Genomic DNA, 26,107 nt, shown 5'->3' with positions numbered 1-26,107 from the left:
TTATAATAAACGTCGTATGCAGACTAAAAATGCTGTCTTAATGTTCCCATTCAGCGTTTATCTAATGGATCTATAGATTCAAATGATGAAACCAGCCAAGTAGTGGAACTTCAGGAATTACTTGAAAAGCAAAACTATGAAATGACGCAAATGAAGGAGCGCTTGGCTGCATTGTCATCACGAGTGGGAGAGGTTGAACAGGAAGCTGAGACTGCCAGAAAGGATCTGACCAAAACCGAGGAATTGAGCACGAAGTATCAGAGGGATATCAGAGAGGTAAGATATAGCTCTTTATATTTCACATTAATGGCTCAGTGCACTCCCTCTGAATAATTACATTGTTGGTTTTAAAAAGAAGCAACATCCTTTTCAAAATATGATAATTTGATCTTTTGTATTGTTTACAAAAAGATGCAAAATCAGTTGAAACTCAATAAAGAATGTTCAAAATGTATTACAATAAAAAACAGGAGCTCAATACCTACTTAATCAGCATGTAACATTGGGTTTGAGGTTTTAGAACAATTTTGATCTGTCCATATAGTGATGGTAAAGTGACCGGTAGATGGACACAGAATCAATACTGACTGATTTTCTCTGGCAGCTGGGCCTTAACAAATTTCTGAAAGACCAACCTACGGTTACAGGCACATCTTTCTGTGAACATTGGTCCAGATGGGGGGAATGGGAAATGTTTTTTTGTGGCTGACGAATCCTTAATGAACTTGGTTTCTGTGACTCGTGATTATTTGTCATCCCATCAAGTTGAATAACATTGTGTTTTGTCAGTTTCTTCAAACTAATCTGAGTCCTCTCATGTGATTCATTACATTAAGTTTCATCAGCCAATTATAGTCCATGGATCTCCTGAAGGACGTGTCCCCCCATACATAAAGCCCAGCTCACTTCCTATTGCTTTGTTGGGTTTCCCAGGTTGTGAGGGGGGGTGTACACAGGGCAGGCTCACACTTGGATGGTGCTTGAGGAATTTCAGAACTTTGAAACAGTGTTTTGAGGACTGTTAACTGTTTTGTTTTGGACTTTTCTATAGTTTCCTGTTGCCTATATCATGTTATTTTAGATAGTGGGATGCCCTTTTGCCTAGTGTTCGTTCAGTGTGTGATAGTGTATTGTGTTAGTTTCCCCAGATAAAAGAAGAACACATTTGCACTTTTCTCTAGTGCCTTTCCCTTTAAAGTTTTTAAAAAGCCAAAACAGTGTCATACCTTAAAGGAACATTAAAACAAGTTTACACTTTCCCAGTTTCCCAAGTTTGTTGTCCGTGCACTGTATTTACTTGAATGCCAGACATTAATCTGAGATCTTATTAATTGTATATGTTATAGTATAAGGTGTTTTGTGTATATATGTATGTTTCTATAAACAGTAAAAATTATGACTCTAGTATACATTAAAAAACGGAACAAAGAAATAGCATAATATTGTAGTAGAGTAGTGTTATGGTTTTTGGAGTAAGTTTACTTGTAGGATTGTTTGTTCTCGTGTTTGTTCAATTGTGTGCTAACTTGGATGTATGCTCTGGCTCTAGTACAGCTACATTTAATGCATGCATTGAGTTCTTAGGTTGTGAACATGCTTCTCAGCATTTGCCTTTTGTGGAAATTGTCATGGTGTGCTTGCAACACCATCAGGGGAACTGGAGAAAGGCTACAGGGGAGGAGGAGGTAGCTGCATGTATCCTCGCAGGAGGAGGAGGAGGATTCCAACATGAAGAATAAGGGGGGGGGCTCTTTGTATGTTCTGTGTACCTATATCACACACCATCACTGATCTTCGGAGACAGTGGGAGAGACTGAGTGATGGGGGAGACCACATGACTCAGAGAGGAATCAGGGTGTTTGGAGGAGCCCCTGCTTTTGACAAGTAGCACAGAGGGAAGGGGTAGGCAGGGCCTCATTAGGATACAATCACAGCTACATGGAAGGGAAGGCCTATAACAGACAGCATCACAAAGGCAGGATAGGCAGAGCCTCTATTGGGCACCCCACAGGGGCAAAAACAGTGGAGTTTCAGAAGCATATGTTAATCATGTGGAATGAGAGGATGGCTGTGGCACTCTCCTTGAGTGAGGAGTTTGGGATGCCTCTTGTCTGTGGAGCACATAGGAGGAAATTGTCTCGACCCAGCAGAGCAATAATTCTGATAACGTTGGGGGTTTTCATGAGAAAAAGAATCATGGGGAGGGCCGGCTCCTGCAGGTGCTGCAGCAGTTGGAGGACCTATCTGAGCGGGCGAGGTATGTTTAGGAGGAAGTAGTGGAATAGGAGTCTCTTCATCGCCTTACCATTGGTGGAGTGGACAAGCCAATCACAGAAGAGGCCCCACAGAGTGATGGCCTCAACTCTCCTACAAAGCTCACATGTTGCCCTGCCACCAGGAAACACCACAGCAGACAGCTATGGGAAGAGGGAAAAGTAGAGGCAGAAAGGGCAGGGACCGTTCCCTAGCGGCGAAGGCCATGAGGAACCAGGTGCGCTTGTAACACATGAATGTGTACCCAGCAAACATGCACCATGCCTCCACACAGACGGCTGGTGACCATTCAGCCACTACACCTCATCCCATGGTAGTGAGTAGGAATCAGATGGTCCTATCACATCAGTGCAAGGGGGCAGCACAGCAGAGACATTGGGCATGTTGTGACAAAACTGCCACACATGTCCAGCCTGCCCAATCAGTAACAGTGGTATGAGCAACTGTGGTTAGTGGCAGGCCCCTCTTGCTAGCACTGCCCTAACAGGCTGTTGCGACAGTGATGCACTATCGGCACATCTCTTTGGGAGGGATCCCTGGACCACATAATGAGGCATGCACGGTCATATTGTGCTCATTGCAGGCAGTCCATTAGACAGAGAGAGGTGACATGCATAGTGGTGGTGACCAATGTGATGTGCCAAATAGAGCTCAACCATCCCTCTCCAGTAGGGTTTTGTGCAGGGGGAAGAAGGACTTGCCTGATAGGGAGACTCCCCATCCACGAGATTGCCAGGAGTGTTTGTGGAAGCCAGATAACTGTAGGAAATTATGTGTGGGGGAGCCTCACAACTTTAGTGTGTGGCTCCCCACTGTGAAAGCCTAAGAACCTTGGTAAGAGTTTCCTGAGAAACATGGTGGGAACTGTGCTTTGTGAAGAGCTTATGAACCTTGATGGGTGGCTATTCCCGTTGAAAGCACTCCAAAACTTTGGTTAGTGGCTGTACCCCATGGGAGAAACCGAGAACCTTTGAGAAGAAGTCTGATCATGAGGCAAAACATGGATTTGCAAACACCACTCATGCAGTGGTCAATGGCTTGTGTACGACAGCAACTGACCAAGGACTCTCATTCACAGCCCCTATCTGTTTCCCAATAACATGCAACTTGAAAGAAACCCACCCTCTTTTTCTGTGTCTGTCATGTACCAGGTAACACATCATCCTCATTATCTGAGCTGGTGTGTTGGCTATGGCTAGATATCATTCCATGGCATTCTGCAATTAGGTAACTTCAACACGGCAATTGTTCAACATATAGCACTATGACGTATGCCCTGTAGTCAGGAACAAAATCCCAGCTACACTAAAACTCTCTTGGACTGCACCTTGGTAGTGGGGCACTGTAGCAATTTGACTCACATAAGTGCGGCTGGTTAGACAGACTGCTTGCTGTATTAATACTTTAATGGATCATCATCCCTTCCCAAGGTTGAAGAACAGTAGGGGGCATCAGTATATGTGTGTCTGATGGTCAGCTGTATGTTTCATCTGTATTCATGATGCCTGAGCCATTGAGGAGGCTGTCTCACAGATGCTTCTCCCCACAGGCTGCACCTGCACTGCTCATAAAGCTTTCAACAGATCACAGTGATATACTACTCATTGATTGTATGATTCATGAGCTTGACATGCCCGGTCTACTTGACAACATGTGGTGTTCATCAAGCTTCCTACAGTCTTCCTCTAATTGACGATGCAAGTCCTTGCATATTTACACATTGGCAGGTCCTCATGAGGTTTGCTGCAAGTCATCCTCCCCTATGACATAAAGATGCAAAGTGCCCACTTGTGCTTTGAAACATGGTTCCACAAAAGAAGCAAGAATGTACACAATGTTATCTTTAAACCCAACTACCTGGGATTACCACACAAGGGTGCATGCAGATCCCTCACAAGCTGTACCACATTGCCATCACCAGAAAGGCACGGGTACTCGCCATGTTGTTCTGGTTGCATTCAAGATGGTACACCGGATGGAGCATGTGATGCAGTGATGCACTCTGTTGACTAACTCATGTGGTGGCCTCCTTCAAGGTTTGTAGGGCAAAGCATAATGTACACAGTATCTTACACTGACAGTGTGTTAGAAATGCCCATCTCGAGATCTGCTTTCAGTGTTCTAGTAATTTGTGATGGCATTGTTCCACTCACAAATCCTGCCCAAGATATGCAAAGTAGAGCTCCAACCGGTATCATTTGAGGATTATAAAATTGTAAGTGATTTCAATATGGCACACACCCAAGTCACGACCAGCATGTAGTGTGCAAATGAAACCCTTATTTATTTTTATCTATAAATGCAATATTCTGAACGATATACCACTCATATCACACCCTTCTCCTGAGACCCCCCGGTCACACTGACTCAGGAATCAGGCTAGTTTGCAAAGGCAAATATTTATTTATGTAGTTAGAATTTAAATCACAATATATTTTAATAGGTAACAACAATCACCAATGGGGTGACAGAACACTCAATAATGTCTTTAATGCACTAGGAGTCAAATAATAAGCACAAAAAGAAATGCAGCATAGAAATGAAAACTTTTGGGTTGGTTTGGAACAGATAGCACTATGGTTAGAGGTTCCCCCTGCAACATCCTTCAACCCACCAATAGGCAATTAAATAGATGAGAGGAGAGAGAAGGTACTCAGGAATAACACAAATCAAACAGAATATCACCCCCAGCTGCCCGCTTCAAACACAAGAGAAAACGAAATTGACTTTTCAACTGTCAGATTGGCTTTGAAATTGTCTTTGGAATTGGCTGAGCAAAAACACCAAATGTGGTCAAAAATACTCAAATTATTATAAATTCCTGTGGGAGCCGCTTTGAACAGATATGAGCAATCACAAGCAATGATTTAGTCAGAAGAAAACATTTTAAATCTCAAACTCAAAATAGGAAATAATTTAAAGCTAATTCACAGGTGTCAAATTTTTCAGAATGTCAAATCGTGGCAAACTTTTCCTTGTGTGATTTGTGCTATAACGGGTCAATCGGATGTTAAGTATAAGTAGGAGTTGAAATGTTGCTTCTATCATAAAAACTGAGGGAGTTATATAGGTTTTTGCAAAATAGGCGCGAGAATGGAAAACAGAAATTCGGGTGTAAAACTGAATATTTCTTATACTATGTTAAGGACTACAAAATAGAGAAAAAGAGAATGCCACACAGGAATCAGTCAATCATGGCTGCTCATAGCCATTCAGTTTCGGTTTGGTTTGGGAATTACTTTTCTTAATCAAATCAATAAGAAGTTAGGGTTTAGTAACACAGTTGAGAGAAAAGTCAGCACAAGGATAGTTCTAACAATACTATTTGTATTTGTATTTGTATTTTATTTATTTGTATAGCGCACTAGGCCCGAGGGCAACCAGGCGCATATCTTAAGGCACAGATACAGAAAAAGGCATTGATACAGTTACATATAGGCAAAGATTATATTCACAGGTGCATATCTTAAGGCACAAAGGTACAAATGTGGCACGGCTACAGGTACAGGTAAACAATAGATTCACAAGAAAAGGTGCCGGTAGTGCATGAGTAGTGGAGCAAGTGACTTAGGCTGGTAGTGAGTGGGGAGTATTGGATAGCCATAGCTTGGCTTTATGTTTAAAAAGTGTGGCGGACGGTAGGGTTCTGATGGAAAGTGGCACGGAGTACCAGAGTTTGGATGCAAGGACTGGGAAGCTGACGCCACCTGCAGTCTGCAGGTTGTATTTCGGAATAGTAAGCGATTGTGCTTGGGCAAATCTTAGGATCCGTGAGGGGATGTATTACGAGAAGCGGGAAGTTAGGTACGTAGGGGCCTGGTTGTTGACACATTTGTGAGTGATAGTCAGTAATTTGAGCGAGATTCTTTGGGTATCTATGGTTCGGAATTAAAGATGGGATGGGTTTGAGATTGGGATCATACAATGCAGATATATTATTAAGGGTCACTGTTCTTCCAATGAATACTTAGAGAATAAGTTATTAAATTGGACTGTCAGTTCTGGTCATGGATTGGGCCTGTCAAGGAAGGACAGCACACCAGGCACGGGACTGGATCAGCGAGGCTGGTCACCGGATTTGCACAGCATCTGCCCGTCTCATTTCTGAGTATTTCAAATCAGCGGGATAGCAAGTTCCTCGGGCATGCCTTGTGGCAGCAAGCCAGAGTGTTTCAGGATATTAGTTCAGAAGGCCTTCCCACACCACAGTGCTCCACTGGGTTGCGAGAATACTTTTGAGGATGTAGGCCTTGCTGAAAGTCAATAGTTCTCTACTGCTTGGCAAGAGTCTTGGCATCTGGTTCTGGAAGGATGTTAAAGCTGGATGTTGAATGCTGGAACAAAGTGCTTTGCCGGAATCAGGAAAGTGAGTGAATCAGTGAGTTCCTATGTGTTGTCAGCAGTCTCTATTTATCCTTTTAAATGACATCACAAAATGGGTGTATAGGCCGGCTTAACTAAGCTTGCAATTGTGAGCTGGGATTGGATCAGGACCTCATCTCCGCCTTGCATCTGAGTGATTGGATCAAGGCAGGATGATGTCACATTTACAGTTTGGCTTTACAGTCCTTAGAAACCGCCCCTCAGCCACTAGTGTCAAAATCGGATTTTATCCTAAATACATATTTCTACATTGGTCACCTCTACACAAATCACACACAAAGATTCAATATTTTATGTGGCATCTGTTCATCAAAATCCCGCAGCTGTGGGATCTTGTTTCACCTTTCTACAGAATGTTGTCCTTTTTACCATGAACATTTTCCAAACTTTCTGCACATTTTCACAAATGTGTTTGTTTAACATAGGGATGTGTGTGTAAATGTTCACAATTCTAGCAGTGACACAGTTCATATAAAACCACTTATATTGCCATTCCTGTCCAGAATATGTTACACATTTATACCACCTTTTAAAACGTGCAGCCAAAATATTAGACTAACAACTCTGTCCTTTTTGTATTTTTCACCACTTTGAATAACTAGTTATGAGTCTCTAAACATTGTTCATTGTTCATTCTTAACAGCAAATGGTCCGCCCCTTTGTCTCTCCCTGGAGTCCAGGAACAGCCCCCTCCTTTGGGGAATTCCTTCCAGGAGCAGTTTACGACCCTTTCACACATCTGTTTCCTGGGCTGAAGGATCTGCCATTGTTCATTCTCTTTTTGTTGACAAGAGTCTGGCCTAACCCACAATTATCTATCAGTGAGTTTCTGCTGAGAGAATTTTCCACTTCTTGCAGCTCAGCCAGGCTAATTTATTCTTAATTTCTTAAAGTCCAGCAGAAACTAAATTTGTTGCATCAAATAACATAAATACATTACTTTCTTAGCTTTAACTCTGTGTGATCAAAAACACAACTGAGATCTGTATTCCTTTTAGCAACAATCCTTTTATGTTTACTAATCGGGCAGACTTTTAGTTTAGATACTTTGAGGTTTCATCAGGAGCTCATCTGACAGCTGTCATTCACAGGTAGCCCGGTGTACTGCACACAGATTTTGACAGGAGCTGTCAGTTTATAGACAATCCAGTTTGTCTGAGGAAATGTTTTGCTCTTTACACTTTAGGACTTTGTATATTCGCCTTGCTTCATTAGATTACATGATTTTTTAGCGCCAAGCAAGATTTTGAATGTTGAGAAGTGTTTTGTATAGGCATTTTGGAGTTTTTAGCAACAAAGCAAATGTCATTTATAGGCACATTTTGAAGTTTCATTTGCAAAGTGCTGCTTCTCTCTTTTCACTCTGTTTACTGGTCATGGAGCCCACTGGCACCTTTTTTGCAGTGTGTGTTCCATCCCACCACATATGCACCCTGGGTGGCAGGTTGTGCATCCATCTTTTTGTGCCTTTAAACACTCAGTTTTGGAGGTTTTTGGCGCACACAAGAGTTTTGCTGCCATTGTTGCTGTTTCTTGCACCATAACTATCAGAGTGATGCTGCATAGGATAGCAGAGTGGGTCAATACATCCCCAAAATTGTGCAGCAGCAACTTGTGGCACACATGCAGTAGATACAGTGCATTTCTGGCATGGTAAGCCATCATGAAACATGACATGATCTTGGATCACTTTGACCATGTTTTTCACATGCTCAATTTTGCTGATAAAGCATGTGACGACACTGTGAAGAACATGTGCAAAGCAGGGGATATGCAAAGCAGGGGATATGGATTGCCTTGCCAATTCATAAGGCAACAAGGACATTTAATTCTAAATCTCCTGCAATAAAGACCCAGTGCAAATTATGAAGCCCTGTTCGCTGTGGTGTCTCCGCCATCTTCTCACAGCTGCCAACTTCCCTGTGGTTTCTTCCCTGAAAGCCTTGCATGAAACATGTTGCCTGGTGCCAAAGTGAATACACCTTGAAATACCCTGTTTAGGTGTTTGAGGAAGGAAAGGCCACAGTGCGTCTGATGGTCATGTAGTCAGTGCTTTGACCACTTTTCCACATGGCATTTGATGACCAAAAGTTTACACTGCTAAAGAAAATAAATACCTGAGCACTGCAGGATGTAAATGCAAAACAATACATGATAGAAATTCATAAAAAACAGTTCCAAAATGTTTTTTACATTTTACTGCATGGATGTCGGATATCATGTAAATATCCAGATTGCACTGCCTTTATTAAGGAATTGTTATATATACGAAAAGTGATGAGCACATGATATGTACACAAACACTGTTGTATCGAAATGGAATATCCATACCAATATGAGCATAAATGGAACTCGGTTCTATTCGAGAATTATTTCTGCTCATCTAAACAGTTGGAGGATTCTATTTTGTATAACACTGCGAACAGCATGACTGGTTAGCTGATTAGCGTGACATGTAAGAGATCAAAATGTGTGCATCCTTCTACTATCACAGCCTAGAACATCTGAGGGCAGATATCTGACGGCAATCGATTGGGGACGTACATATAAAAGGTCTGCTTATGAGTGCTGATTCGAGATAATACTTACAGTGGCCTCATAGAAACTCTGCAGATTGCACTTCGAAATGGCGAGGGGTAATGGGATAAGCACCTTTCAGAGGAAAAAAAAAACAAAAGATGGGAATATTAATTTGACATTTTCTATGGCAACAGGCATGTGTTTTCTCATCTCCACTGTTTCTCTGGGTCCATAAAGTCCTCCATTTATTTGGATTTAGGGCATCTGAAATTCAGGAATCGAGAAGGGGAAACATTGTGCAACCATGTTATATTCTCAACAATTTACTTATCACACCTTTGCCTCCACCTTTTAAACTACCACCACTGAATTCAATTTGAAGGGAAGTTTATTCTGTAGATAGGCATATTAATTCTTATATAGGCATGTCTTAAATCCAAAATAAAGTTTTTCATATAGTAGATATTTAAGATTTCATTTATGAGATATCCATGTGAAATGAAGGTGACCCTGTCAGTCAGGATTATCAGCAAGTAAGCATTTAAGCGCTGATAAGGTGTGCAATGTCAGCTGTGATGCTATTAATGACCCGAGTCATGCCATGTGGAATAGAACTAATGATAGTTGCAGTGCTGCCATATGGAATTCTGCTCACATGTATCTCATTATTGTGCAAGATACATCGCCTTCTAGACATGAACCCGATAATAAGGTCTGTCCTATCATAGCTTCTTGAGATCTACTATGGCAGCTGAGTGCTGACACAAACAGGTAATGTTCCACAAAGATTATAAAATATCATTTTCAACCAGGAATCTATGAGTGGACACCTGTTTCAGTAGACACTCTTCCGCTAGTCTCTCTCTCTCTATTCCTCTCTATATAGATTGACAATTGTTTCTCTGTCGATATGCAACATTCTCATATTGCTCCCTGGGTGGTGTCAAATTGCATCACTGAACTGGCACTCTCCCCAAATAAAGGACAACATATATGTTTCATTGGTATTGCCTTAAAGAGGGTTGACACTTATCTACAGGAAAACAAGAACGCTCTTTGGGATGTTCCCTGGGAACTGGTGTTTCAAACACAAACCTTTCATAACAACGGCCATCTCACAGTTGAGTGCAGACTATTGGAATCCTTTCAAAGTAGTCTGACAAGTGAAAAGGGGGGAGTTTGAGTCACCAAGAGGAGAGTTTCAGTCTGCAGAGGCCTCTCACAAGCTTGGATTTTGCTATGGTCCCCAAACTTTGTGTTCCCCTCCCAGATCTTCCTGAAGAAAAGGTACTGTGGGTCTGACTTCAGCAGGTAAAGAACACTTGTTTCTACAGCCTAGATTGAACCCTTAATAACAGGCTCTGGACAAATCCACTGTAGCATTTTGCCTACACTGGGAGTGGGCACGCTCCCAGTAGTTGATTCATCATAGGGGCACTTTTGAAGAAGGATTCAAAAGTTCCCCTCCAAAGTTCTCTGCCAGAGAGGTGAAAGCAGGAGCTCAAAGGAATAGGAGTGTTCTTCTCCCTAACCATCCCAATGCTCCATACAAACATGCCTGGTTGGGAAAGGCAATGAAAGGACTAACAATGCCTCATAAACTCAGGTCTCAGTCTCCCAACAACCACTGAACTAAGGGTGTAAACCAGGTTTCCCCAGCATTACCAAACTGCCTCAATTCGGGTTTGTTTGATGCCATTCAAGTTATTTCAATGAAGCCAACGGGGTCACCTCCAAACTCAATGCTAGACTGCCTCCACATTCCTGAGTTTTGCTCTGTTCTCATGTTGAATCTCCACAAGCTATGAATATGAGACCCACAAAATCTTGCATCATGAACTCAACATCTCCTGCCTGGTTTCTAGCTTTTTTGAACTCCAGTACTGTAGTATCATGATGCCATATTTAGTCAATTGAGCTTGCTCACTGGCAAATGCAAGTCTGTGCTTCTCCGTACCTGAGGCCACCATGTCTTTCAGGACCAATGACGTGATATCACCTGCTGTTGTCTGTTTCTTCACTGCATAAACAGTCACCGCTGGCAACCAGCACAGCATCATTGGAACCTGTCACCGCGGCTCCCCATCCTGACCCAGGCTCAGAGACAAAGCACCTAGACTTCCATTTAGATGTCAATAATCCTGACTTGATGCTGTTGCCTCCCAAGATAAAAGGTATTTTAAGTTGCTCTTTCCCCCTTCTCCACCATAAAAGATCCTAGAGACTTTTTAACCTTATTCTGTAACTTAAGAAAAACATGTGCAATAACTTTTACATATTGCCACTGAAATCTTTGACTGAACACCCATGCGTGCAAATCCTGAGTGCCCATGTATTCTAAAGTCTACTTTCTCTAGGTTCTCACCGTACAGGGCTGAGACAGTAGTGTTTTTATTTGTTTTGTGATTTATTTTAGTTTTATCAAAAATCCTGTTTTTATAGAACCTTTGTTGGACATTCTTTTATTTTGGTACATGAGCGCTATTGTTATTGTTATTAAAGAATATATTTTGCTATGCCAAGGTCCTACATTTCTAATCCTTTGATTCCTTGACTGTCATGTCTATAATAATATTTGCATAAGTATTTTCTTAGTATGACATGATATGGCATTTATAACGCGCTCATACACAAGTGTTTCAAGGCCCGACGAGACAAGGGGGGGAACAGAGGGAGGACAGACAACGATCTGTAATATGATGTATTCATTATTTAGGGTACTGGAGTATAACCTTGGAAAGGTATACCCTGTAGAGAATGATTAGCCTTTATTCGTAGGCATAACTCAAATTATTCCTGGAGGGAACAACCCTTGTTGTGTGTTTCTTTACTTCACACTCATAGGAGTCTCCTCCCAAAATATACTTATTTTCTTATGGATTATCTCCCCCCTTCCCAGGGTATTTTCACCCAATGCGTATTAATGTCTTTTACAGATTTAACCTGGGCTCTCTTTCTCCATTGTTACAGTTACAATTCATCAGCTTTTCATTCCATGTCTCATCAATTTCAATTGGACACATTTTCCCTGATGTGTAATGATTCCTGGTGGCCTCCCGGTTCTCCCTCCTTCCCCTTTACCTCCGAGTTGGTAGTAAAGCATCCCCACGGTCAGCACTGCCTCTGGCTCTTCCTTTTGACTCTGCCTCGATGTCTCTTTCAGTCTGGTTGCATCTCACTCTCTGTGTCCTCCTTCTTGTCGACCAGGTTTTGCTACCGGCCACTGAATCCTTTGCTGTTTTTTCAAAAGAGTGGTTTCGATGTCATTATACGGGCACACTGCCCACCACAAAGCTATCATGGTCACATCGCCACAGGGACTTGGCTTTCCATTTCCTCAGTTCAACTGTTTAGGTAGATGCTGGGTTTCCAGCGCTTCACTTCCACAGTCTGAACAAAGCATTGCAGCTTTCCTTCACTCTGCCTCGCTCAGCTGTGACGCTGTTGGGGAGCTTCCCCTGCTAATGCTCCCACTCTGCTTTGCCTCCTTTGGCATATCCTCCTCTTCTAGTTTACTTGTCTCGGTTAATTGGAGATTTTTCTTTTAAAAAAACAGTTTCTCTTTCTTGCTCTTGCTGGCTTATCATGGTTTTCTCTTCAACCAAATCTTTGGATTTCACTATGTTCTTTGTCTCCGATAGTCCTAGATATGCCATTATGAGGAATGCTCTAGGGAGTTCCTCACAGGAACGGGAGTCCTTGTCCCCAGAGGGGGCATCTCTATCTCTGAGGTCCCACTTGCCTCGACCCCTAGGGAGGGGGCTGCGGAGTGGGTTCAGCTTCCTAGTCATACAGGGGGTCTCCCTCTTGGGGAGAAGGTACTAATTCCCTGGATTCATCCCAATAGGTACAGTAATTACAGACATAATGATGTTCGTTTTTTTAAACTGTGCTGTATATTGTTTCCTTTATCTTTTTGCTGCAACAATCTCTTATGTAACATAGGGCAGAAAGAGACTCACTCATGGAAACATACATCCTATATATTAGAAAGACATCATATTCCTATCATATAAGTACTAGCCCGCTTTGGGTATATAACAGAATCTGAAAGAAGTGCAATCAAGAAAAAACATACCACAGTTGGATGAAAAAACATGTCAATGAGAGCTGAAAAGGGTGGCGTGCAAGAGCATACCTTGTTGTGGTAATCCACCTACACAAGGTGAACTTGCAAACCTAACAAAAGCCCAATCAATCATTCCTGATCCAGCAGATGGAATATGCCTTCAGTAGCATTAATACATGCATGACCGGAAAGAGACCATCAGCTATAAATAAAATTGCCAATGCCAGGTGCCATTGCTCACTCACTCTGGCAAGCTGCTAATCTAAAGTCCACAGAGCAGAAGGAAGACCATTGTGTTTCAGTGTAAAAACATCACAGATATAATACCTGATCATCAAAATCAAGCTTAAAAGCCCTAATGAATCAGTCAACATGAACAAGGATTTGCTAATGCGTTTGGTTAGCAGCCACAACAATACCTTGAATATCCATCGGTAATCAGCACTATCATCCCATACAAACCTCAAAACCACTTTTTCCCAAGATTCCACAGCATCATTGTACACACCCTACACCCCCTCCAAGGTATCTCTATTGCAACATGGATTTCTCTTGAAGGACATACAACAATTTTATAGTCTGACTGAAACCAAGGTCTACTCCACTGCTGAGCAATTATGTAATGCTTCCATGTCAAACAAGGATCCTAAATCTGACCTGCAGGCAAATTTGAAGTTGGAGCGGGGTATTGCCCAGTCCAGTATCAAGAATGCTACCAACGATTAACTTCATAATATTAAGATAAATGCAATGTTCTTGCAATGCCATTACTAACCAAGTTTCTTATTGGGTGTACACTTATAAAACCACTGCAAGAACAGAAACAATAAACCCAAAAGTAAATGTACTCTGCTGTATCCAGTAAAGATGGTGTTCACTGAGGCCTCAACAATAACAAAACCACCTTTCAACTGGTCACTGACTACAAGATAAAAAAGTACTCCTCCCTCACCACAGTAATCCTCTGTTACTCCAGAGTTTAAGATCAATTTACAAGACAACTTGATTAACCTGATCGTTGACTTGAAGAGGACATCTAAAAATGCCCTTACTACTGGGTTGCCTATAGCTGTTGGTGCACAATTGAATAAATATGCAAACACAACGTATTCTAACCAACATGAGCAATTTTGATTTCAGCAAAGTGATCAAATCTCTCACATACAAAGCAGGTCATGCTGCCAGCCTTATTTTCACCGCTGGCTTTGGGAGTTATGCTGTGGACATTAAACAGCACATCAAGCCTTATTTGTTCCAGCTGACATGTCAGCATGCTAATCTCATGAAAGGAAATGTTCCTCAACATCAATTTTATCTGTGAAAGAGAAATGTAATCCGTGAATAGTTCAAAAGCAACTTCTCCTTCCTGTTTCATCAAAAACACTGACTAATGTGGGTGCCCTTTTTCTGTAATTTCTACACGTGACTTGTTCAGATACCAGAGTTTCTGTCCAACTTTGAACAACAAGGAACTGAACAAAAGGCAGTTGCATTATTGTATAATGACGTGGCTGATAAAGAAAAAAGATCTGTTGAAACTCAATCACCTTTGAGAGGAAAGAGGGCTCAAGAAAAATTAGTCTGAGTCAATTTCTCAATAAAAAAAATCATAATGTTTGTTCTTTAAAACATAGCCCCAAATAGCAGAAGATGAACGTCCCATTTCACAAGCTAAACAATCAAAATCGATGTCATTACTTGTGCCATTCTAGAAAGAAATCGATTAATGCTCTTTAGAAAGGTGATCATTCCCAAACGACCAACTATCTTCAATATTATCCATGACGAACTGTTTATTCGAACTCAAGACTCTTAAAACCATGGGTACAGGAAATCACATACACCTTAACTGACATATGATCAATGGAAACTGAGTTTATAAATAATCCAACAAAAGTGATAACAAAATTAGAAACGTGGGATTGGATAAAAAGTCAAGATACTGCAACCACGTATAAATCAGCAGCTCCTATTTTACCAGTAAGCAGAAAATTGAACGATACAAGATCTTATCTGAGGAAATTTCCAGACAGTCCCGACAAACCTTCATGAGAGCTTGTTTGAACAACATCGCAACAAAACGAAATAAGAGCCATTAGAGGGACATCAACCACAAAATGATGCCATGTTTGTGAGATGACGGACCAAAAGGAAACTATCAGACACTTGCTACTGAACTGTAAAGGTCTGGAGAAAGAGAGTACGATCCATTTGATGCACCTGTTTAAAGATGTATCTTAGTATGATGAAGAGATGTGGTGGAACCGCCTAATGGAAGGAGAAAGAACTACTAAAACCATCGCAGTGACCCAATTTCTGCAGAACATTGACCTTATGAAAGCCTAGAACCAATTGAAGTTTCTTTGAAAACACAAATGGCTTATCATCAATTGATGTTGATATTAATAAGTAAATCATTGCTCTGTCTTTCATGGACATTTAAAATGATGTGATGTAAGAATGTTTGTAAAAAGATTTGCAAACATTTTAAATAAATAAAAAAAAATACTTGTGACAATTAAAGATGAACTCTGTTCAATGACACCTTCAATTCTACATTCAGCCAATCTAAACCTTGCCTTCATTTAGCACACCCATACAACAGAGATTAAGGAAATCATTGAACTGGATGACTGTATCAACTGGTCAAATACAGCCTTCCTCAGCCAGCTCGATCAAAGTCCACATCTTGAGGCCTGTTCCACCCTTGACAGAGATCTTTATCTCCACTTTGCATCATGATGTAGAGCAAGGACTTCAATAGCGGAATAATCACTCGCTCCTAAAAATGGTTGATTGCTAACAATAGTTGCCCATTTTAAATATCCAGCTATTTCAATTATCCCATTTGAAATTAAACACTTTGCAAAAATATATAACCTACCAGCTGAAACACTACAGTGAAGGGATGACTTTTTAGCATGAGCATCTATCTTACTTTAGACCAATGAGAGAAACATAGTCAATAAAGGTGTGCTTTGACACAAGGAGAGATTTCAAATAGCTCTCAATGAAGACCGACCTGCAGACTTGATACTGCTTGATCTGTTGGCATCATATGATCACTCATGACCACATTGGAGTTGAGAATGCGTTATGTTCTCAGCTTATGTGGAGAGAGCATAGTTGCTTTGCTAGAGTGATTTTCACAAGCAGATTGTTGCAAATAAGTATCTTCATGTAGAGAAAAGTGGGGGTATGTAAAATGCTAACGTTTTGATATTTGCAGGTCAGAGACTGCTCTTGCATGGCTAACATCCTACCTCTAAAACAACTTTTACCAGGCAACACTTGGACATTCTATATCAGACCAATGAAAAAGAGCTCACAATGACTTTCCAGTGATAGGCATATGATACGCAGATCATGAACCTTTAAAAGATAGGGAAGAAACATCTGACCAGGAGAACCTAATCTACTTATCTAGAACCCAGGAATGGATGAAGTATAGAAGATTATGCCTCAATAATTATAAAACTGAAATTCTGCTATTCAGAAAAAACAGCCAAACCAGCTGTAGCTCTGGGGCAATCTTTGACACCTGAATAATTTCTTCCCACAAGCGAACACTGTCAGAATTATGAAATATTTGCAGTTACCAGCTAAATAAAGGTTTACGTTTGCTTTGTTATGGCCACAGTTTGAATAGACTGACTCCTGTCTGGTTTATTTGAATAACATATTCATATGTTTGTCCACAGAATAAAACATAAAAACATGAAACAGTTACACGTCATCCAAAATCAAGCCACAGCATTCATATTAAGCCCACAAAGACACACTTTTGATTACCCCGGTCATACAGTCCGTTCAATATCTTAGAATGAAGCAAATGATTATTTAGCTGTTGTGGCTGACCCAGAGAGTATAGTGGTTGCCAATCACATAAGTAAACCAATCTGACCCAACCCGATACACCAATATGCAACTTAGCATCTATGATATAATAAAAAATAAGATAGGTGTTAAGCTTTTGGCGTAAATAGCCCCAGAGCTTTAGATGCATCTAAGCCTTGAGTTGTGTTATAACAAATTCACCTTTTTGCCTGAAAGGAATTTAAATTTGCATTATTATATTGAGCCCTCCCACAAAAATCAGACACTAGCGGGGACTGGTCTTCTGTTTGCAGGTCCAAGAACAACACACTCTACTGATTTCCGCAACAGGACATACATATCCTTCTGATCTGTTAGAAAGGTGAAATGCATCCCTATTGTCAAGCTGTAAAAGTGCATGGCTGTGTTTTTGTTCCCATTGCTACCTTTTCTCCGTACCACTCAGTCTTCCATCTAAATCCACTTTGGTGCCCTGAAGTCGATCTAAACAGAGTGCAGCAAGGGATCAGGCACCAACAAGCAATTTAAAACACAAATCACACATCCTATTAAAACCAAGAGAAATATAACATGGCGGTTCACATTCTCTTAAAGTGTCTGATAAATGTTGACTTCGGAGAGTTTGTTTGAATAATGCTTATTGTGGTTGGTATTTTTCACAGAAATTAAGATGTAGTTATATGGTTAATGAAAGAGGTCATCGATATGTTATTGAACATTAACACTATTCATTCACTCTGTTTCATTGACTTCTGCCAGTAGCAATAACATGTTCAATTGGCATTAACAAAGCAAATTAATTAAAGCAATGGGTACATTGATTATCAATTGGATCCCTCGCTTGCCTCCTTTACTGCAATGCTTTGTGAACAGTCAATAATGTTAATGTTCTGCTCTGTAGATGTACAAGGATACAAAGGAATTGGTTAAATATCATTTGAGTGGGGATGACTGTCAGAACATGAAAACAATTAATACAGGGTCTAAATTATGAGACAACATTCAATTTTGGCGTGGATATGAATCAATCATATTTCAAAAGTCTAGGAAATATATGTGATTGTTTTAGAAAACATGACTCCGCACGACTGGGCTTGTACACCATATATAATGTACACATGAAGATAGCATTCCCAGAATGTGGTTTAACTACAATCCCTGCCTGAATGGGGATGACTTTCAGACTTGGGGCTATGAAAATAGGATCAATTAGCTGTGTATGGCATATGATCGCCAGTCTAGTTCTCTCTCTCGCAGTCACTTTTCCTTTGCACTTTCTTTCTCTCTCTGTCGAACTCTCTCTGAATCTTTATATCTGGTTGAGAATGTCATTGTCAGGTGTGCATTTGCTAAACCCACACAAGCCCTTGTTTAGAGCAACATGAAACGAGAAAACATACAGATATCTACAATGCAGTATTAGAGTATGCACACCTGTCCTCCGCCAGGAACCCCAATAAGTAATAGAGAGACTTGATTAGTGTATCCCATAATTATATTTAGTCTGAGTGACCATTTGTGGTTTCAATATCATGCCCATATTTGGTGCCCATTGCTGCTCCTTTGGTTTGCTGATAGTACGTATCATTTAAAATTAATTTATTTTGCTCCACTGTTGCTTGTAGCATTTCCTTAAGCATCTCCACATGTTGATAGTGAGATGCTGAGCTGTCCCTGAAGGTGTATGAAATAGTTTTGATAGTAAAATTGTGTTTGATTGATGTATATAGTGCCCGGGCACCTAATGTCGGCAAAAGGTAGTCTGGCTGCCATATTATTTATTTTATAATATTCAAGGCATTTGTAGTGTCCTTCAAATATGCTGGTAATTTGTAAACTAAAGTTTCAAGGACACTACAAACTACTTGACATAAATGGGATCTTTCTATTTAGATCCACCAGCATAGGACTTCACAGGAGTTTTTTTCCAGTGACCCTGATAAGACTGTGAAAGGACATATCCTCTTATACTGATGGCACTGAAGTTTTTGGGGGTCTAAAGAACACGAAATTCTGTCTGGGGTGACAGTATTTATGCTTCTCGATCACTGCTTGAAAAAGGAAAAATGTACAGCTAAATATCATTCACTTCTATGGCAGACAAGCAGCATCAAATAGGGCCTGACTATGAGTTGTCTGGTATACCGCCAGGATACCGCCCATCGATAGTTGTGTTAGTACCACCTGCTCCAGCGCTATTAGCACTGGATCACGGGTTGGGCGATAATGGGAAATCCCCATTCCACATTGGGTCCATTGGACCCAATTTGGCATTTTCGGTGCAATTATCGTGCGCTAAACCGATGGCGGTACTGCTCTGAAAACGCAGCACTAAATGGGATTTTCAACTACAGCAAAAAGTTGGCGGTAGCACAGCCCATTTAGCGCCCAACTCATGATCAGCACATCCCTTAAATGTGGCGGTAATAGCGTTAACGCAGCATTTAAGGGCTACCGATGAACTTAGGCCCATAGAATGGTAAACACGCTCTGCTGTTTGGGATCATGGAGGGCTGCTCCCATTCACTTTTCAAAGCTGCGAGAGGTGTTCTTTGTATAGGCAGGATTAAAAAGTCCACAAGTTTGCTCAACTTAATAGAGACAGTCCCCAAAGATAAGAAGTCAAACTGTGTTTTATGCGCACAATAAACAATGGTAAGCATTATATAGAATGAAACATGCTGGGAGATATTACAGAAACTTTAAAACAGTGTGCATGCAATTAGCAAAAATTACCAAAGTGCAAAAACATATGCAATCATTGCATGTTGGCAGCAGGGCAAATGACTAAGGCCACGGAAGATATTGTGCAAGGGCACACAAGCAATGCAAGAATAAAAATGTGCTTTGTGTTCATTTTTCTGGAATAATATTTTTATAGTGTCTTTGTCTTTGCTAATTCTTGGCTTCGGTCATTAGAAGGAGGTGATGTGGCATCTTCAGAGAAATCCGTAACATAGTGTGGACTTATTTCCATTTGGAGCAATAGCCATGCGGAATGCATGCCATTTACTGCAGTTTAAAGCCAGTGCAGAACAACTGGACATTTGTAACGAAAGTTATCCTAATCCTAATAAATGAATACTTGAGGTTGGAGTGTAAGCAAAGATACAAACCAGTACAAGAACAAACATGTACAGTGTGCACTTATTTCCAGAAGATATGTCAGTATCATGAACTTTGTAATTCATATGTGCCTGGGTTGGTATTTGGTGTCTTTTGTCAATGTGGACATCTTTTCAAAATTTAAGATTTGACCGGATTCTCTCTGCTGTAATCTAGTATTTGTTGTCATCATATCATCTAGTCTAATTAATTCTTGTAAAGCACAATAGCGTAAGGTGCTATAGAAACAAATACATACAAATACAAACAGGGCTTGTACTTTAAAAAGTGACCCTAGTACAAGTTATATGATTACTATGTACCCATTTTTCTTCTTCTTCTTCTTCTTCTTCTTCTTCTTCTTCTTCTTCTTCTTCTTCTTCTTCTTCTTCTTCTTCTTCTTCTTCTTCTTCTTCTTCTTCTTCTTCTTCTTCTTCTTCTTCTTCTTCTTCTTCTTCTTCTTCTTCTTCTTCTTCTTCTTCTTCTTCTTCTTCTTCTTCTTCTTCTTCTTCTTCTTCCACGAACTGGTGGAGTGCCTTTTGAGTGCTGTCATGCTGCACAAGATGCTGGTTTCCTTGTGTGCTAAAGCAACTTTACCTTCATTGTGGTCTGGTACTTTCATGTTCTACATTGTACTCATTGGGCTAATCAGATATCCATTCATTCTAATGGTCGCCCTGACTAGTCCCACCCCACGGACTCAGAAACAGCATAAAACAGGCTCCTGCGCACTGGCACGGATGCCGTGTTGGAGTGCCTGTCGAGTGCTGTCATGCTGTCCCGCTGAGTGCTGTGGCTGCGGCAAAGATCTCTCAAGTGAGTCTTGAATAAAGCTGTTATATTTACTTAATTCATTTTGCTTCTGTTTACTGTTAAATCGAAAGCCACTTATCACGCAATGACTTTAAGTAACTGTCCTACCTCGACTTTGCAATAATGCCACCTAAATCTAAAACCAACACAAGTAAATATAATCTTCTCAAATTTAGGCTGCCTCCATTAACAGTCAACAAACCACAACCGGGGGCAAACTTGCTGGCAGAACAGATCACCATAAATCCAGTAAATGCAAATGTGCTTCAAATCAAGCACTAAAGGAAAGATCACCTTGTTTTTATAAAGCGAGAAGGTGATCCCACTTGGTGAAGTAAGCAATACTGCAGGCAAAGTCGTGACAATCTTGAACAAGACCTCCCTCATGATAACACTGTACGAATGGAGGTGAGCTCTTACCTGGGGGACATTGACAACAATTCCCTGTTAGAGCTCTACTATTCTTTTCAGGACAGCATTACAGCGGCTTTTGAAAATCCCCCCACGTGGCCTGAGGAAACATTGGTATCTGCTTAAATACATCATGCGGGAACTGTTAATCTTCCCAAAGACCCAAATAGTCAATCTGCGTCGCCTAATCCTTTTCTGTCATCAGAATCTGTAGCTACTCTAGATGAACGGTGGGTCCTTGCTGACTCTTATGCGGCGATTCAGTCGTTCATGGTAACAGTCCAGTTCCCCATGAAAATCTTTCTAGAAACTGTGTGGTGAAATTAATGAGAACCTGAATGCCAATTCGACCTCGAGGCATTTACATAATTGTCCTGTTGTACAAATACATGAACGCAATAATAATATTGAAGTTGTTATAGTGAATTCCCAGTCAAAAGAAATGGCTCGGCTCACTAAAAAGTCCATCCTGGGGACAGATGAAATCAAAGCTTAATGGGTAACTGAACCCATACAAAGGTTGTGTTCTGAAATTGCAACTATCTCACAAGCAGGTGCATGGCTTTCTGTAAACATAAATCCACCAACCAGCAATCCCCTGCTCACGTAAGCCTTCCAAACTCTATTCAATAGATTTCTCCATTAAATCCGGGAAATATTTTGAAAAAACCAAAAATTCAATGGCCCGTCGGAAAAAGAGACTTTCCAAGAACACTGGGACATTAACAAGCTGGCTTTTGGATACTGAGAAATCCATTGCAAGTATAAATATGGATGAAGACATGGGTGATGTGACAGAAGTCTGTGAAAATGTAACAACTGCTGGTAGGGGTGTGCTTAGATTATAGCTCGACAACAGACCATCGTCAGACGATTCCATCAACATCCCAGCCACTGGTGCTATCTTCTGAAGGGAAATAACTGGAATTGGTTAATACAGAGACAGGTGTGACCAACTTGATAGTGAAGCAGTTGCACCAAAAACGGATAAATAGATGAGTTAATAGATCAGCCCTCCATAACCTTTTGAAACAAATGTTGCCTCTGCGAGTATTGGTCTCAGAAGATCTGGAGTTTTTTGAGCCACTTCAATGTAATAATCCCAATGTTACCCGTATATATTGTAAAGTTGGTGACATTTTGACTATGATTTGCAACTATAGTAACCATTTGCATAATTTGGGATTGGAATTAGATGTTAACCCCAACAAACTCGACCCCAGCCTACCCATGCCCAATTCCAAGTTAAATCTAGGCAGCCTTAAAACCCAGAGTGGTGGAAGTGGGGAAACAAATCTTGAGGGTGTCCAGAAGGTTTTAAAGTGGCTGGTTTAGTCTTTACCTACTTAGCAAAATTGGGTAGTGCGGGTGACTTCCTGGAACACCCAGGGGTTTAACCACTTCTTGGGAGCCGGGGAGTGATTGGAGCTATTAATGCATAACCAAGTATTCATGTTAAAAGAAACATGGATGCTGGGTGGCCTTTAAATTGATGGATATAATATCATTCAAACCAGGACAAAAAAAAGGGGGAGTTAGGGAGACCCTACGGAGGGCTTGTAATTGGGATAGAACATTCAGGATCCGGCCTCTAGTTCTGAGGATTATATTCTGGCTGTCGAAGTTGGTGGGATACTCCCCGGATTAATTTGTCGTGGGCTCCTTATTTGTATTTATGACACCCCCTGGGGGTTTGTTCACAGAAGACATTTTCAAAGACTTTATTTTTCAGTTGTTTGCGGACTGGATAAGCGTTACAAATGAAGATTACATTGTATTTGGAGGGGCACTCAATGCTCATTGTAAGTGTGTTAAAATTTTGGAAGAAAGTTTAGGAGTTATCGAAAAATCCCAGATGAGACAGACCTCCTCTAATAGGCATGATTTGGCCTTGAACATGCTAAATGGAAGAAGCAAAGGTGATTTCACGGGTAATTGTTAATGGTATTCAGGAAACAAGAAAGCTACACTTGACTACATTTTTGTTCTGCCCTTTCTAAGGTATTTTATACAAGGGATGACAATCAAACCAAAACATTCTGAGTGAACATGCTCCCATTGCTGTCTGCTCCGAATTGGCGAGTAAACCTTTGATGGAGCAGAAACTGGGATCAATGGAGGTAAATCATGGTAGTAATGATATAAGTTAGACTTCACAAAATGTGGAGAAAGCATCAAACAATATTAAAATTGCAGGTCCACACATATAGTCTGTGATAATTGCAGTCACTCTAAGAATGATAGAACCGTAAGGGAAAAGAAGAGAGAGACGAGACGTTAAATTTGCACCACCAAACCTGGGGGTTCTGTCTCAACTACCTTGAAGGTCAATAGAAACATCAAGAACAGATAAAGAGCCTGGATTTGTTGGTGGCGATTCTCTACTAAAAATCTGATGTGATGTGGCAGAGAATGATAAAAGTTATAAATTATAGGAATACCAGAAATTTTGGAAGCTGTTGGGTGAGGCAAAAGGAAATAAAAACGATTGGACTTTGAATCTTGTAAATGAGGCTGAATAGACTAACCACAATTGAAGCAATGCTATTGAATGATCCCTGACAAACTAGTTCTCAATGTTTGCCTATTGAATAGAGTGCATCGTTAACCATTGACAAGACTGAAATTATGTACAAAATCGGTGAACTAAAATCCTCAAAGTACCCCGGTCCAAATGGTTTAGTAAGTTCTGTGTTAAAACATGAACATGAACTTTGGGATTAGGGGTTAGAAATGTTATTTCTTAAAGTATTGGATAGTGGTAAAATACCAATGTCATGGAAAACCTCCATGCTAAGACCAATATATAGAAAAGGGGGCTGTACATTACCCAGAAACTACAGGTTGTTAGCAATGATAGATACTACTGGCAAATTGTTTGTATCTTTTATATTAGATGAAATGCAGAGATGGGCAGAATCAGCAGGGCTGTTAGATAAATTTCAAACCAGGTTTCGATCTCGGTCCTAGACAAACCATCATTTAAGACTGTTGGATTTATTGACAACTGAGGCTAGTCTTAAAGGGAGCCCTGTACTTTGTGCTTTGTTTATCGATTTTCAATTGGCTTTCGATTCTGCGTCCCGGATAAAACTAGCTTGAAAGCTATGGGTGCCCCACATTTCTGTTGCATTACCTGAGGCTTTTCCACAAGGATAATACTGTCCATGTCAGTTTGGACGGTGAGGGTGCCTTGATGCAGCACATTAACAATTTGAGAGGGGTAAAGCAGGGCTGCATCTGAGCTCCCTTACTCTTCAACTTGTATTTAGCTGACTTGCCGGTCTACTTGAGTGCAGTAAGGGCCTGTCCTTCCAAGATTCAGTCTCATCATATTAGATGCCTCGCTTGCACAGATGATCTAGTGATTGTAGATCATACCTTTACAGGCCTAATGAAATCTGCAAATGAATTGAGGATGTATGCTGATGATAAACAGCTAATTATAAATAAATAGAAAACACAGTTAGTTATTTACAAACATGGGAACATAATGAGATCTAGGCTATTGATAAATGGGATCAGCATTGATTATACTGACTGCTACAGGTACTTGGGTTTGAAGCACAACAGGAGTTTACACAGTGTAGATAGCCGAGTGTACGAAAGGCAGCTCAATTAACTGTGCTTACAGCTAATTTTACAAATTGAACAGGTGGGTATAGTTTGGAGGGCAGACTATACCCACCCTACGCCTTTATAGGCAGTGTTTGTGCCATGCCATATTATACAGACTTGAAGGTTCATCTGTAATGGATCTGGCGTGGGTGGCGAAGTTGGAAGCCCGCTTTTGGAAGAGGATTTTGGGTTTACCGCCTTGCATCCTCATCGAAGTACTGCGACTGGAACTTGGTCGTTCTTCGATGACAGCAATGGTAATGAAAAGGCATGGTCTCCTTTACATTAAAGCCTTGACTGCTCCTGTTTGTCCGTTGTTATGTATATTGAGACAGGATATGAAATAGAACGCTTCACGTCATGTGAATTCAATATTAATGCTGTGTAAAATAATTGACTGGTATCCCGAATGGGACTTAGATGATTTTGAGTTGAAGAATGCTTTTGAACGTAAGATGGAACAATTGGATTGGATTAACAATGTTGCTCATTTGGCAGATAAAAGGTCCATGTACCCTAGATATTATATACTTTCGGGAAGCCTCAATTATCCCCGAGATTCTGTCCTTCTAAAATCTACATATGTTTATTCTCCTGTTCCATATATATCGACTCCCTGTGTTAGCTGTAAGTGGCCCTGCACTGAAAATAACAAGAGAAAAAAGGGCTTGTCATAGCTGTAACTCTGAAACAGCAGATGCTAACGGAAGGTCCAAAAATGGGTGCATTGTATATACGATACTTGGGTGAATTTGTTCTCAATTTAGAGTCCATAAAAGGAACATTGTTCTTGAATTATTGTTTGAACCCCAGAAACAACAGTTTGCACTTGGCACTGTATCGAACTTGGTTAGTTAGAGGCTATTAAACAATGTAAAGGTTGATTACCCTAAATTGTAAAAGGTTTCATCCCTAGGGAGGACCATTGACTCAATACTGTCAAATTTTGTTTGTGATGCTGTCATTAATAATCGCACTTTTGGATTAGTTGACGTAAATATAGTTAATTTTGAAATGTGTAAATTTAACTAAAACACATAAAATAAAAAATAAATAAATACAATATAAAAATATTAT

The 26,107-nt window shown here is 40.6% G+C and overlaps 1 protein-coding gene across 3 annotated transcripts in view; it reads left to right on the top strand.

Annotated features, from left to right (window-relative positions):
- The window catches only part of PPFIA2 (PTPRF interacting protein alpha 2), a 2,558,488-nt gene that overhangs the window by 1,538,858 nt on the left and 993,523 nt on the right, over positions 1–26,107 (top strand). For all 3 annotated transcript variants that reach the window (XM_069629312.1, XM_069629311.1, XM_069629313.1), the window contains one exon: positions 55–276. In XM_069629312.1, the coding sequence (XP_069485413.1) occupies positions 55–276 (222 nt within the window). The remainder of the gene's footprint in view (positions 1–54; positions 277–26,107) is intronic.

This window comes from Ambystoma mexicanum, chromosome 12 (genome assembly GCF_040938575.1).
Source record: "Ambystoma mexicanum isolate Mex_15411 chromosome 12, UKY_AmexF1_1, whole genome shotgun sequence".
Lineage (NCBI taxonomy): Eukaryota > Metazoa > Chordata > Amphibia > Caudata > Ambystomatidae > Ambystoma > Ambystoma mexicanum.
Note: the sequence above shows the minus strand (reverse complement) of the source record. Positions and strands in the feature narration are given on the sequence as shown.